Below are 14592 nucleotides of genomic sequence, written 5' to 3'. Positions count from 1 at the left end.
CAAGAGTTATCTAGTCCAACCCCCTGCAGGAATCTCAACTAAGACATCCAAGACCGATGGCCACCCAACTTCTGGTTCTACAGGTTTCGTCCATTGCACAGTGAAACTGATGGATCTGCCTTCTCCAACTAACGACTGCATCGTGGCAGAATCTCTGCTGAGTGTTTTTTTTTGGGGGGGGGGGTGCATAAGCGTTAATCCGTCCCTCGGAACGCTATGCTATGTTAGCCTTGAAGGCGCCGCGGGACTTCGCCTTCCAGGAAAGCAACGCTCTGGTTTGTCCTTTAAGCGCACTTCTTTCAGAAACCTTCTTCCTCGCCGCTGGCTGTGCACAACGAGGCGGGACCAGCCGGCGCACAAGCGGCTGGGGGTGCTCTGCGGACTGAACTCCAGCAACCTTCGGATCCGGCTTCTTTCGTTTTCGTTTCCCGGAAGGGTATTGCAGTAATCGGAGACCGCGATCTCCTGCCTTTGCTTGCCAAGCAGGGAGGGAGAGAGAGAGAGGGAGGGAGAGGGCGGCGAGGATCAGGGGGCAGAAGACTTGCTTTGCACCCCGAGCGCCCCAGCCCCCGGAGCAGCGGCTCCACCTTCCACTTCCCACCTGTAATGCAGGTAAGTAAGAGATGCTGGCAGCCCGTGGGACACCCGCTCTGGCACTCACCGGACCCCCTGTACCTTTCCCCCCCTTTCAGTCCTCTGCCTCCAGTCTCCCGCGCCAACTCCGTTTTCTTTCTCTCCTCTCTCTCTTAACGCGCATCCCAAGTTCATCGCACACGTGGTCCCCATCCCTCTTCGCGTCCCGAGCGTCAGGTTGTATGTACCTGAGACCCTCCCACTTCCCACGTTCCTCGTGGACAGTTTCAGCTCCCCAAGTCCTCAGATAAAGTTTTCTGAGTTGTTTCTGTTAATTGGCTTATTTCAGGCTGGAGAAACTCTGGAATTCCCCCCCTCCCTCCCCTTCCCAGTTTATTTCACAAGAGGGAAGGAAAATAAGCTAATGTTCTAGAAGGAGAAGCATTTTGGAGGAGAAAACTGGAGGGCCAGGGAGGGGTATAATCAACTTTTTAAAAAACCAAAAATGTGTGTTGAAACTTAAAACACTTTCTTTTCTTTTTTCCTTGGCTGACAGGCTAAAGCTTTTCGATTGTTTTCACCAAGTGACAAGACAATTTTGGGCTGGAATATGTCATTTGTGAATGTAGTGACTAGGCTGGAAGAGGAGGAGACCATTTTTTAAACCCAGCATTTATTCTTAGGCAGTGAAGATTGTACATTTGATTTTCATATATGGGGAAAGCAAAGAGCAACTCGAGCTTGTTCTTAAGGATGTATTGCCACAAATGGAGAAATAAAGTGTTAGTTGGACAGTCTGATTAATATTCTGTAGCAGCGGGGGGGGGGGGAGGTTTGTTTTTGGTTAATCATTGCTGTTGCCATGCCTGGACAATGATTAATTTGGATCATTATTTAATTTCCTCCTCTACATTTCTCTATTTTATTCAGCTTTTTAAAAATAGTTTAGAAGTGAAGTGTAAAAATGGGTGGGTATCTTTCAGTTTTATTTTCACTGGGTGTTTGACTCTGAAACACTTTTTAAACTGTTGTGTAAAGAGTGCCTTAAGTGTGGTTAAGGCTAACTATAACAGCAAATTGTCTTGTGGCACCTTCAAGACTTATCAAATGTATTGTGCTTTTTAAACACTTAATTAGATGGATGATAGACTTCAGTTCACAAAAGCTTGTTCAATAATCAATGTATAAACAATACACAATAAGGTGCTGCTGATTTTTTTTTTGGGGGGGGGAGGAAGATAACAACCAAATAATACAACTACCTCTTTGCTAATTAAAACAGCTAACAAGCCAGTCTATGCGTGTTCAGGCCATTTTTAAAGACACATAGACTTCAGTCTATTCAGAACAGACTTCTTAGTGGCAGTGAGAATACACAAGTATTTGGGGATTTGAGACTTAAGTTTCAAATACTGATATAGTAAAGACTTCATAAATCCATAGAGACATAGGTTAATTAGCATGAAATATGGTTAAAAATAGCTATAGCATCTGACATATCAACCTCAAGTTAGCTTTTTTTTTAAAAAAAGGTAAAGGACCCCTGACAGTTAAGTCGAGTCGCGAACGACTCTGGGGTTGCGGCGCTCATCTCGCTTTACTGGCTGAGGGAGCCGACGTTTGTCGCAGACAGTTTTTCCAGGTCATGTGGCCAGCATGACTAAGCCACTTCTGGCAAAACCAGAGCATAGATCCTGTTTATTTCAAAGATGGAGTCACTCATAAGCTTCACTCTCTTCCATCAAAATCAATGAGACCTAAACTTCCTTAATTTTGTCTGAATCATTGCCTTAAGTTACAAAGTGTTTTGCATTTATTTATATTGCATTTCCCTCTACAACCACCCTGGTATCTATTATTCCCATTTCACAAAAGGTGAAAACTGAATCTGTGTGTATACGCCATATATTTAAAACACGCACATCTGAATCCTGGGAACTGTAGTTCGCCCCTAGTAGAAGCAGCACCCCATAAAGTACTTAGTATTCTCTGGGGTTTTTTTTGGGGGGTGGACTTTAAATGTATGGTTTATACATAGCCTAAAAGAAATTGCTTTGGTCAAAGCCACAGATGTATCCTATGCATGGAGACTATTATTGATAAGGGCTATGGTTTCAATGTCTGGATTAATAGACATATAGCGATTGTGACAGCAGTGTAGTCTCTCTCTCTCTCTCTCTCTCTCTCTCTCTTTTTTAGTTGAGAAGAGGATAACTCAACTCAAAAATGAAACAAATTTCTTCTTCAGATCTAAGTCTTGCCTAGAAATTACACATACAGAAACATCCCTTCTGTGCTTGAAATTTGGTGAATTACTGCCAAAGATGGCTGTGTATACACCAGAGTGTTAATACACACGTGGGTTCCCCAGATGTCCCCCATGGGGTTTTGTGCACTTTCAGCCACATATGAACTCTTTAAGTTGATTTCTGTCGAAGGGTTCCCATCTACATCAGTAGATAGTGCTTGATGGGATGTATTTGCATGGTGTGCTGTTGTCCTCTCCCCCCACCCTCCTTGAGTTCTGGAAATCCGAGGTTTGTTGTGGGCAGGTACTATATTTGTTTACCTGTGTGTGTCTCCTTTTGAGATTCAAGTTTTCTGATATATCAGACTTGCACAAAACAGTACAGTGGTGCCCCGCAAGACGAATGCCTCGCAAGACGAAAAACTCGCTAGACGAAAGGGTTTTGCGTTTTTTTGAGTCGCTTCGCAAGACGAATTTCCCTATGGGCTTGCTTCGCAAGACAAAACGTCTTGCGAGTTCTTGTGAGTTTGTTTCCTTTTTCTTAAAGCCGCTAAGCCGTTAATAGCCGCTAAGCCGCTAATAGCCGTGCTTCGCAAGACGAAAAAACCGCAAGACGAAGAGACTCGCGGAACGGATTAATTTCGTCTTGCAAGGCACCACTGTAGTTTTCTTTAAAAAGTGTGTGTCCTTGTGTCCTTCCCAGCCATGCCAGTAGCTTGCCCTTCCAGAGTTCTTCAAACTTGAAGTCCATTCTGAGCATGCCTGCAGGTATTGGTTTGCCTGTGCACTCAGTATTTTATTATTTTTATTTTTAGATGCAAGTTTTTTGATATATAGCAGATTTGCACAAAAGAGTGGGTTAAAAAATAATATGTATGCCATGCGATATGAGTAACTCTTCACCAGCCTTTCCTGCACTGTATCATGATCGAATGGCAGCAGATTATAATACAATCACCATTGCTATTCATAAAGTTCTGCTATCCATTTTTATCTCACCCTCCCTCTGAGGGGATCAAGGTAGTATTTGTGGGGTTATCTCATTTTATCTGCTCAAATCAAGGATGTGGAGTTGGCTTGGATATAGTAAGCAGCCCAAGATCACCCAGTGAGCTGCATGGCTTAAGTCAGAGGTCGGCAACGTGTGGCCCATGGGCCAGATGTGGCCCAAGAAGACCGTTTTACTGGCCCACAAGCTGCCCCTGAACTGAGCTGCCCGCTCGGTCAGTCCCCCACCCACTGTGCTAAACCAGCGCGGCGTAGAGACTCTCCGAGCAGTGTCGGAAATCATATCTGCACATGCACAGATACCGAAAATCGCATCTATGCATGCCCAGACACTGGAAATTGCTTCTGCGCAGGCATGGTTTCCGGCGATTTCTGGCGTCGCAAACATGCACAGGCGCGATTTCTGGTGTCGCACTGTGCCAGCCCGGCCCACGGATGATCTCTGTGGGAGTGATCTGGCCTATGGCTGGTAAGCCTTGCCGACCCCTGGCTCAAGTGCATGGCCCTGTCCATCATCCAACAAACGTCCTTCTACACTGCTCTCATCGTCAAGCTGCCATCGGAACAGGTTCCGCTTGCTTCTGTATAGCACAGAGTGATATAAATGTTGCAGTGGGGCATGATTCAAACATAGGGAATCCAGTTTGTTCTCCACATCTTCGGTATGTTTCTCCTTTCTAAAGGGTGAAGTGGCAACTAGTTCTTCAGGTCCTGTGGCAACATCTGCTTTGCCCCTGCAATTCCAGCCCACATCTGTTCCATCCTTACTCTACGAGGGACAAATCTGCACATTACCAGGCTGCCTCAGTGAGTAGAAGGGTCATGATGTAAGGGACTAGTGACCAATACAATTTTTTTAAAAGCAAGACCTGCCACAAAATGTTGCAGTGTGAAGTGCTCCTGTTTGGATACTCCATTTCATTACTTCTCTCATCCACTCTTCTGTCCCCCCATAACAAACAGACCACACTCATTGGCCAGTGAGCGTGATCTTCTTTTGGGGGGAAGGGCACCCCACACAGGATTTCCCCTGTGAAGTTTGTACTTCTGCAAATCTTGAGTTCCCTCCAAGCCTCCTGATATCTCCCTTTTGCAGATGGATAGTTTCATTTTTGGCTGCATAAGCAATGACACTCGCTTCTGATCATCACTTCTCATATGTACAAATATTTTTATGGAGCAGACCTGGGTCAGGTGATGCACTGGTCAAACACACCTACTGCTTGCCACATTATTAAAGCATTCCTGGTGTAAATGAAAACAGACGTAACATTTTAAGAGTGGAGGGGTTGGTCTGAAAGCACTCTCAACATTTTCTGTGCAAAGGCAACTTTTCTTCTGCTGGGGTGGGGAAAATAACTTTTCTGGAATTTTGCAGCTTTTCAGTTTGAAGCATGAAAAAGTTTGGGAGGCGGGGAGTGAGGAGTGGCTGGACAAGAATGATGGCCGAACCAGCATTCAGTGGCTTCCAACCCACCTTTTCTTTATAGACGACATCTGTCTTCTTCGCCTATTAAGGCAAAGTGATCGTAAGAACGTCTTCTGATGTGAATGAGAGAGAAAGCAGAAGGGGAACTATTGTTAAATGAGATTACACTCTAATGAACTTTTCATTCAGTTTTAGAGATGCAGGAAATAGAAAGCCTATGTGAGTGCATGTCTGAAGCCAGCCTGGCTCAGGGTTGTGTATTTTGATATGATACTTTATACTATGAGGATGCAGAATTGATGCACAATTCAGCATTCTAAGGACCCTTCATTTTCTAAAAAGCAATTTCCTGGTCCACATGGCTGTGAATATAAATTTGAAAATGTATAAGAAATACATGGGGAAATCTCAGAAGCTGGTTGGCAGGGGGGAGGGGATCATTGTCTTGTTCTTTTAATTTAAATATCAGTCTCCTTTGGTTGCAGGAATCCAGCCCTCTCTGTGGAGCAAAGATGATGTGAGTCACTGGCTGAGATGGGCTGAGAAAGAATATTCACTCAGGGAAACAGACGAAAGCAAGTTTGAAATGAACGGGAAAGCCCTGTGTATTCTCACCAAGGAAGATTTCAGATTGCGGGCTCCTAACTCAGGTTAGAAATGTTTCCCCTTAATAACGCAAGGGAAATGAAGGATTTCTTACAGGCAAAGAGAATTAGAAAGGCTTGGATGTAGCTACAACACTAAAGGGAACACGCGGAAATAATGTGCAAAGCCTCTGCACTCAAAAGGTGACAACACCCAAGGACAGGAGTAAAATCATTTTGAGTAGGTCAAATACTTGGTTGAGTTTAACGGTGGATCTCAGTTTCTCAGGTACCCAGTAAACTGGGCTTCTGGCTCACAAAGCAAGATGGAAATTCCTGACTGACTAGGATGTCTTTTGAGTCACCAAATGTGGACTCTTCTTCCTTGGAGGATTTTAGTTGGATGGTCATCTGTCAGGGATGCTTTAGTTGAGATTCCTGCATCGCAGGGGGTTGGACTAGATGACCCTCAGGGTCCCTTCCATCTCTACGATTCTATGAAAATGGTGCTTAGGTTTTTACAACATATACCCCGAAACTGCCATTAATGTTATTTTTGGGGGGATATGCATAAGGTGGGATTGGTCTTTCTCTATTTCTTTTCCCACAGGAGATGTTTTGTATGAGTTGCTCCAATATATTAAGACCAAGAGGCGAGCCCTTATTTCCAGCCCTTTCTTTAACTCTGCCCTTCAGGATGCAGAACACACACAGACCCAGAGCGCTCCAGAAGGTGAGTGCTATGGAGTTGTGGATTCATCTTGGTCAGTTACCCTTGGCTGGTACTCCAGCAGCCGTGGATTCAAATCTTGGAGTCTCACATGCTAGCAGGCAGAATCTAGACCTTAAAGGTGGGAGGGGGCAAGGCTTAAAGAACCTGATCAGCAAAGTGAAGATTCAAGTACAACCCCTGATAGCTCCAGTTAAAAAGGTCTCAGCCAGTGGGACACAGCACAAAAGGAAAAAGAGATGGGGAGGAAGGAGGAAAACCAGAAAACTTAAACACCAGTTCTTAAGAGTTCAAAAGCTTAGCTCTCTAACCACAGGACTGATAGCCTGGTGCAACGATGCCAGGATATTGGATCCAAATAAAATAAACTGCTTCCTTCAGTTTTCTTCTCTTCTGAGATAATCTTTGGGATTCTTCCCATAGGTGCCAAAGTCCATGCTAGATGCATAGTGCTAGGAAAGAACTTTAGCCAGTTAGTCTGTCATAGTTGCTTTGGGTCCTGGGCTTACTTCTTGTTATAAGTTCATTTCATAATATTCAAGTGACTGGGAATATACTGAATGAAGCCCTGATCTCCTCACAGGTGTGAGATGTAAGTTAGATGGTCTCTCAGCTGATGGCCATTCACACCCGACAGAAAGGTTGATCATCCCTACAAGTCTTCCAAGGCATACAGACACGACTAGATCTCAAGCCAAGATCTTCTACAGCCCTCGCTCCATCAGTCTCTCTGATCATAATTTGGGGATCAATTACAGGGGAGATATTATTTGCTCGTTTCCTGGGACACCAGCTCCAGTCAGTGGTAAAATTGCTGGTAAGCATGAATTTTCTGTGATCCTTAGCTCCATTGTCATAAATCAGATTATATTTGTAATTTCTGTGGCACCTTTTCTACAAACTCAAAGCGTTTTATTTGATTTTTTTTTTAAAAATGTAGACTGTGTTTCAAACAAAATGTTTCACAAAGAGGTTTACAAAAATATACGCAAATAAAACACAAGACAATTCCGAAATATGGGGAGTAGGCAGCGTTTTCAAAGGGAAATATGGGAGGGGTGTGTGGCTAGGCGGCACTTTCAAGGAAGAATAGGCTGGTGGAAGGGAAGGCTTCATCCTCTTCCCTTGCCCTGTTTTCAAGCTGTGAATATCTCCTCAGGGCCAGGCTCTCAAACTGGAAGACTAAGCAAAGGGAAACACAGCCAGGGGACATTTTCAGAGGATAATTGGTGGGAGAGGTCAAGCACACATCCTACAGGCTTGCTGTTTGTCTCCTATAAAAGCTTTCTTTGCTCCTGGATTACCTCAGCAAACACTGCTATGGGAACCTGTGTTTTGCTGAGGTAACATTTAGTTCCTTTCTTAGCTGCAGGCCACACAGGGGCAAATGCTGAACTTTTCACCCACTGAGAGTAAGAGAGGTCTGCTATCAGGCACAAAATTGCAGCGTGGTAGCCCTGCTCTTCCTCACATCATTGGCCACTTATTTGTGGAAGCTTGGAAATGCACCCTCACCTAAAGGATGATACAGAATTGCCCAGTAAAGATGCTAATTGATGTCATCCTAGCTGATTGAACCACAGCCCTTCTTTTTTCTGCTATACTACAGACTGCAGGTTACTTTGGGATTACGTCTACCAGCTCCTCTGTGACAGCCGATACGAAGCATTTATAAAATGGGAAGATAAAGAGGCCAAGATATTTCGTGTTGTTGACCCCAATGGACTAGCCAGGCTCTGGGGTAATCACAAGGTACCCAGGAAGCTTCTCATGTGGAATTACGTAGATGCAGATTTTATTTTTTAAAAAGTTGTTTGGGCCGTCTCTAATTCTGGTGAAACAACTGAACAGAAGGGATACTCGCAGGTTTAAAAACCTAACTAATAAAAATAATGTATAGTATAAATGTTATTATTGAAGCTGCCTTTAGGGTGCATTGTTTGAGCAGGCATATGGGGATATCAGATCTGCTGGTTGGTAAGAGCTCCTAGCTGACAGATCCATACCCAAGTAAGTACCCCTAGAGTACTTACTCATGTGGGGATCCCTTGATTTAGGTACAATGATTAGGCCAATTTTTTATTGGTAAAGTTGGAAGATTGTCTTAGATTTAAAAAGTGGGTAAATTTATTTTACCCTGCCTTGGAGTTTCCACATTGCCATCAACAACTACCGTATTTTTCGCCTCCAAAAATGAAGGGGAAATGTGTGTGCGTCCTATGGGGCGAATGCAGGCTTTCGCTGAAGCCTGGAGAGCGAGAGGGGTCAGTGTGCACCGACCCCTCTCACTCTCCAGGCTTCAGGAAGCTATCCGCAAGCCTTGCGAGCCCGGCGGGAGTGCCCGCCGGGCTCGCAAGGCTTGCGGGCAGCAGCCTGCAGCCCGAAGCACGGGGCGCGCTCCAGAGCGCGCCCCGTGCTTCACGCAGATGTCCGCAAGCCTTGCGAGCAACAGCCTGTTCTGGGGTCGGGGGAAGCTCAGGCTTCCCCTGCCCCCCGCTCCCAGCCCCGCAAGCAAGCTCCGGGAGCTTCCCCGCAGCTCCTGGAGCGATGGCGAGGTTGAGCGCAACCTCGCCTTTGCTCCTGGACCCCCAGCCCCGAGGCTAAAAACAAAGCCAGGACAGCTAGCAGGATCCATCCCGCTCGCTGTCATGGCTTCTTTGCTCTTTGGGGCTTGGGGGGGGAATATATATATATATATTATCCCCCCCCCCAAAAAAAAATAAGTGCGTCCTATGGGCTGGTGCGCCCTATAGGACGAAAAATATGGTATTCTTCTTGAAATAAAGTCCACTGTCTAAAGATCTCAGCAGGTGTCCTGTTAAAGCAGTAAACATGGTTTACCAGGTTATTTTATTCTAAATTCTTATCTACAATCTAAGAGGGATTGGAAGAGGGGGCTTGGTGGCAGAGCACTAAAATTCTAAGTGCAATCTGTTTTAACTCTTGCTAAAAGGACTCAGGTTGCAGGAATGGGAAAGAGCTGCTCCTGATACAGTGATGAACCACAGCCAATTGGAATAGACATCACTGGGCTAAATGTACTACTGATGTACACTAAGGCAGCTGTTTTTTTAAAAAATCTTATTAACTCACACTTTCAAATGAAGCTGCTCGAACCACTCGTCGCTCAACTCTGTTTAAAACAGCATCTGTTGCAATTTATTACGTTTGGAAATGAGTGTTCAAGCATCTAGTCCAGTGACCACCGAACTACGATTCTGCAGGAAGATCCTATGGTGCTTTTTAGCTAACCGAGCTTAAACCATTCCTATTGCAGTCAAAGGAAATCAACTGTCGGTTGAACAAAACCCATAATCTTTTGAATTTACAGAATCGCAGGAACATGACATATGAGAAAATGTCAAGAGCTTTGAGACATTACTATAAACTCAACATCATCAAAAAGGAACCGGGGCAGAAACTCTTATTCCGGTAAGAAAATAAGAGTTCAACCTGTAAAGTGAGCTCAGTGGGGAATTACTGCAAGAGAACTGCACATTAGCAGGGTGGGTATTGTTTGCTGCATAGAAAGTGCTCTGCTCTCTAGTGGAGGAGGAGGGTGGGGGCAATTTGGTTGTGTCCTACCTGCATCGGGGAGATGTTGTTCACTACAGTGCAGATCTACTCAGCTAAAAGGTATGAAATCTTTTGAAAATTTGTTTTGCTCAGTTATGGGACTTTTCCTTGGTGGCAAGGAACTCTGAGACAGCAGGGTTTGAGCCAAGGACCTTCACCCAAAGGATGAGCCCTTTAGTCAGCATGGAATCCTGTATGTGATGCTGAGATGCAGACCAAGTTGCATGTGACTTCAAGCAAGCATGCTTACTCTGGCCATTTTTATTTTACAGAAAAATCAGCTATGGGGCCCATTCCAATCCAAACTGTGTGCTTCCAATCCAAACTGGGTATCCATACCAGTTTTGTGCAGTTTTCAGAAGACTGCTGGTGTTGGTCCTTAAACTGGATTGGAAGCATGTTCTGGATCTGGTCCCTAACCACTGCTTTTTCTACAAAATGGCTAAGTTAATCTCGTTTCCTGGGACACTTTAATGTGTTGTTTGGCCCAATGACTGGGGTTGGAAGTGGGCTTGAGAAACAAATGGGAATATGGATTAGCTCAAAGTGTGCATGTTTGTTTCTTTAAAATTCCAGATTCCTGAAAACTCCTGGAGAGAGAAAACCTGACAAGTCTAGCGAATTTGAGCAGCTGGACAATGAAGAGCAGGAAGGAGAGGACTGGAAAGAAGATGTGCTGGAAATCTCACCATAGCACATTTGCCAAGCCACAGAAGCACTTAGAGGCTGCGTTGTGCAACGGAAAAGCTTTAAATGACTGGACGATGTGAAATAATGTTTCGGGGCTTGTGTATTCTGTTGCTTCCTACAGCTCATATTAATCCACTGGACCTCTGCTGCCTTAGAATCAGACCATCAGCTTTTAATCTACTGCTGAACTGTAAGCAAACTCTGTCAGCATTTCTGTTTGAAAATGGCAGTGCTCAGAATCACATATCTATAGCCACTGCCCATCTTGTTGCAGGGTGATTTGTAAACCACTCTTTCACAGACCAGCGTCTTAAGATCTATAGATCCATAACCCCATAATTCTGTTGTTTTTTTATTTGTGTGTGTGTGTGAATGCTCTTTCTACATTTTATAAAAGTGTAGTGGTGTGGCCCATCTATTACAGCATCTCAGATGCTCATGGGAAGCCCAAAACAGAACCTGAGTTCAACAGCATTCTCTCCACTTCCGAATGGCTGACTGGCTGACTGACCGAACCCAAAGGCTAACTGGCTGACTGACCGAACCCAAAGGGTGCTCATCAATGGTTCCTCTTCATCCTGGAGAAGAGTGACTAGTGGGTGCCACAGGGTTCTGTCTTGGGCCCGATCTTATTCAACATCTTTATCAACGACTTGGATGATGGACTCAAGGGCATCCTGATCAAATTTGCAGATGACACCAAACTGGGAGGGGTGGCTAACACCCCAGAGGACAGGATCACACTTCAAAACGACCTTGACAGATTAGAGAACTGGGCAAAAGCAAACAAGATGAATTTTAACAGGGAGAAATGTAAAGTATTGCACTTGGGCAAAAAAAATGAGAGGCACAAATACAAGATGGGTGACACCTGGCTTGAGAGCAGTACATGTGAAAAGGATCTAGGAGTCTTGGTTGACCACAAACTTGACATGAGCCAACAGTGTGACGCGGCAGCTAAAAAAGCCAATGCAATTCTGGGCTGCATCAATAGGAGTATAGCATCTAGATCAAGGGAAGTAATAGTGCCACTGTATTCTGCTCTGGTCAGACCACACCTGGAGTACTGTGTCCAGTTCTGGGCACCACAATTCAAGAAGGACACTGACAAACTGGAACATGTCCAGAGGAGGGCAACCAAAATGGTCAAAGGCCTGGAGACGATGCCTTATGAGGAACGGCTAAGGGAGCTGGGCATGTTTAGCCTGGAGAAGAGGAGGTTAAGGGGTGATATGATAGCCATGTTCAAATATATAAAAGGATGTCACATAGAGGAGGGAGAAAGGTTGTTTTCTGCTGCTCCAGAGAAGCGGACACGGAGCAATGGATCCAAACTACAAGAAAGAAGATTCCACCTAAACATTAGGAAGAACTTCCTGACAGTAAGAGCTGTTCGACAGTGGAATTTGCTGCCAAGGAGTGTGGTGGAGTCTCCTACTTTGGAGGTCTTTAAGCAGAGGCTTGACAACCATATGTCAGGAGTGCTCTGATGGTGTTTCCTGCTTGGCAGGGGGTTGGACTCGATGGCCCTTGTGGTCTCTTCCAACTCTATGATTCTATGATTCTATGATTCTATTCTATGAATCTCTGCAACTAGAACAAGATAACTTGCTTGGCCAATATACAAACACTACATAAGCTGATTGGGACCATTAGACTTAAAATATTTTCACATACTTGGTTAAGCCATTTGAGTAGCAACAATTGCCCTCTCTAAAGTGGAACATCCTGAAACTTGCAAAACCAGCTCCCCAAACTTTCTAGAGTGGCCCTTAGATGTTTTCAGTGTAGACCAGGGGCCGGTCCACTTTCCCTCAGACCTTGTGGGGGGCTGCACTATATTTTGAAAAAGATAAATAAAAAATGAACAAATTCCTATGCCCCACAAATAACCCAGAGGTGCATTTTAAATAAAAGGACACATGCTACTCATGTAAAAACACGCTGATTCCTGGACTATCCGCGGGCCGGATTTAGAAGGCGATTGGGCCGGATCCAGCCCCTGGGCCTTAGTTTACCTAACCATGGAGTAGACAGCCAATTTAATAATGACCCTGTCAACTGCTAATGTAGATTGAAATCCAGATAATGGTGACTTTGACAATATATTATTTCACAAATTGTTTTCTTCTTTAGCTTTGACATTGCTATTCTTATTTTGTTTGCTTTTTTTCAAATGGGAAGTGGAGTCCGAGAGATAAAATAAAGGTACTCTTTTAGCACAAGCACAAGTTTCCTCCCAGCTGCACAAATATAGAACACCATCCTTCCATTATTGTGCTATGGTAGGAAGAATCAAGTCAGTCTTCCAGAAACATTAATAGCAAACTCTGAGCCTTTTGCTTGCAATTCTTTTTCTGTGAAGAGCTTTCTTTTTGAAAGAAAGAACGAGACAAAGAAAACTGCTTTTCTCTTATCACTATCAAATATTTAATTTCCAAACTAGGTGGTTTTCATTTCACAGTTCCTGATAATAACTATACTGAACTCTGATCTGGCTTAGGTTGCATGCTTCTATTCCTGCAAAACAATTAGTGGCCCTGGATGAGAATGCACATTCATGGCTGCATTGAAAGATGCATGCAGCCAGTTCAGTAAGGTCTAGATGAGCTCTGCAGTGTGGATGCAGAGGCTCATCTGAAGCAGTGATGGCATTAGTCAATTTTGGACTCTGGACCAATTGGTCATGCAGCCCCTCCTCCTCTTGGATGGTAGTGTATGTTGCTTCATTTTATTCAAATTCTGGTAAGGGTTGCCTTTGGGTGGCTTTCCTGCTCATTCTGCCCAGCTGGGTCCTGAACATACACCCCAAAGGAACTGATCTGAATGTACATTACTTTCATGCATGTAATCTTGCTTCTCTCTTTGATTTATTCAGGTGAAGGGAGTGGCACCCCAAACTGCAGTGCAAGCCACACTGGGCGGAGGGGAGGATGGAACCAAAGTCTATGTGAAGTTCTAGGGAGCAGTAGGATCCTGATAAGGCTAACTACTCCACGCTGGTTATGTGGTGGTGACTGTACCCTTGTTAAAATAATAAAATTCCTTCCAGTAGCACCTTAAAGACCAACTAAGTTAGTTCTTGGTATGAGCTTTCGTGTACATGCACATTTCTTCAGATACTGTTTCAGTGTATCTGAAGAAGTGTGCATGCACACAAAAGCTCATACCAAGAACTAACTTAGTTGGTCTTTAAGGTGCTACTGGAAGGAATTTTTTTATTTTGACTATGGCAGACCAACACGGCTACCTATCTGTAACTGTACCCTTGTTAGTTACATTAGTGGCTTGTGTCCAGTGCAAAATAAATGAAATGTGACACAGTGGTTGGGGCAACCTAGTCAGATGGGCAGTGTACAAATAATAAGTTATTATTATTGCTGGGGAAGAAGGGAGCCCAGAAAGAGCTGCTGATTTCTTATGATGTTACTGCTTTGTGTAGGACTTTAGGAAGATGCCACAGATCCAGTGCTACTATTCTTCTAATGTTTGTTTTGGGATTAATACCTCAGACCACTGAACCTCACATGCTGCAGCAGGATCTCTGTATACCTATTAAGCAGAATTGCATGGTATGTTAAATAGAGGGTGGAGGAGAATGTGGGAATGAAACTTAAAAGGGAACCAGAATCTGGATGGATTTGAAAAGTGCAGGGCTGGGTTTAGGGATGAAAGCTCATTTTGCATTTGAATTCTAGTGATTCTTATCTGAATTAAATACAGCCTTGCTCTGTTGCAGCAGAAAGAAGATTGT

The 14592-nt window shown here is 44.3% G+C and overlaps 1 protein-coding gene across 2 annotated transcripts; it reads left to right on the top strand.

The window, feature by feature from the left end:
- Positions 1 to 331: 331 nt before the first annotated feature.
- Positions 332 to 11177, top strand: ETV7 (ETS variant transcription factor 7). 2 transcript variants are annotated; one of them, XM_083509289.1, is made up of 8 exons: positions 336 to 612; positions 4513 to 4636; positions 5744 to 5908; positions 6453 to 6575; positions 7156 to 7389; positions 8182 to 8324; positions 9904 to 10004; positions 10725 to 11177. In XM_083509289.1, exons 1-8 carry the CDS (start codon positions 607 to 609, stop codon positions 10840 to 10842), a joined length of 1014 nt encoding a protein of 337 aa, XP_083365415.1. In that variant the 5' UTR covers positions 336 to 606; the 3' UTR covers positions 10843 to 11177. The 2 variants fall into 2 exon arrangements, with proteins under 2 accessions (XP_083365416.1, XP_083365415.1); XM_083509290.1 differs by lacking the exon at positions 6453 to 6575 and having other exon boundaries at positions 332 to 612.
- The last annotated feature ends 3415 nt before the right edge of the window (positions 11178 to 14592 follow it).

This window comes from Podarcis liolepis (assembly GCF_965112155.1).
Source record: "Podarcis liolepis genome assembly, chromosome: 6".
Lineage (NCBI taxonomy): Eukaryota > Metazoa > Chordata > Lepidosauria > Squamata > Lacertidae > Podarcis > Podarcis liolepis.
The sequence above is the reverse complement of the archived record's forward strand: the minus strand, read 5'-3'. Positions and strand labels throughout refer to the sequence as shown.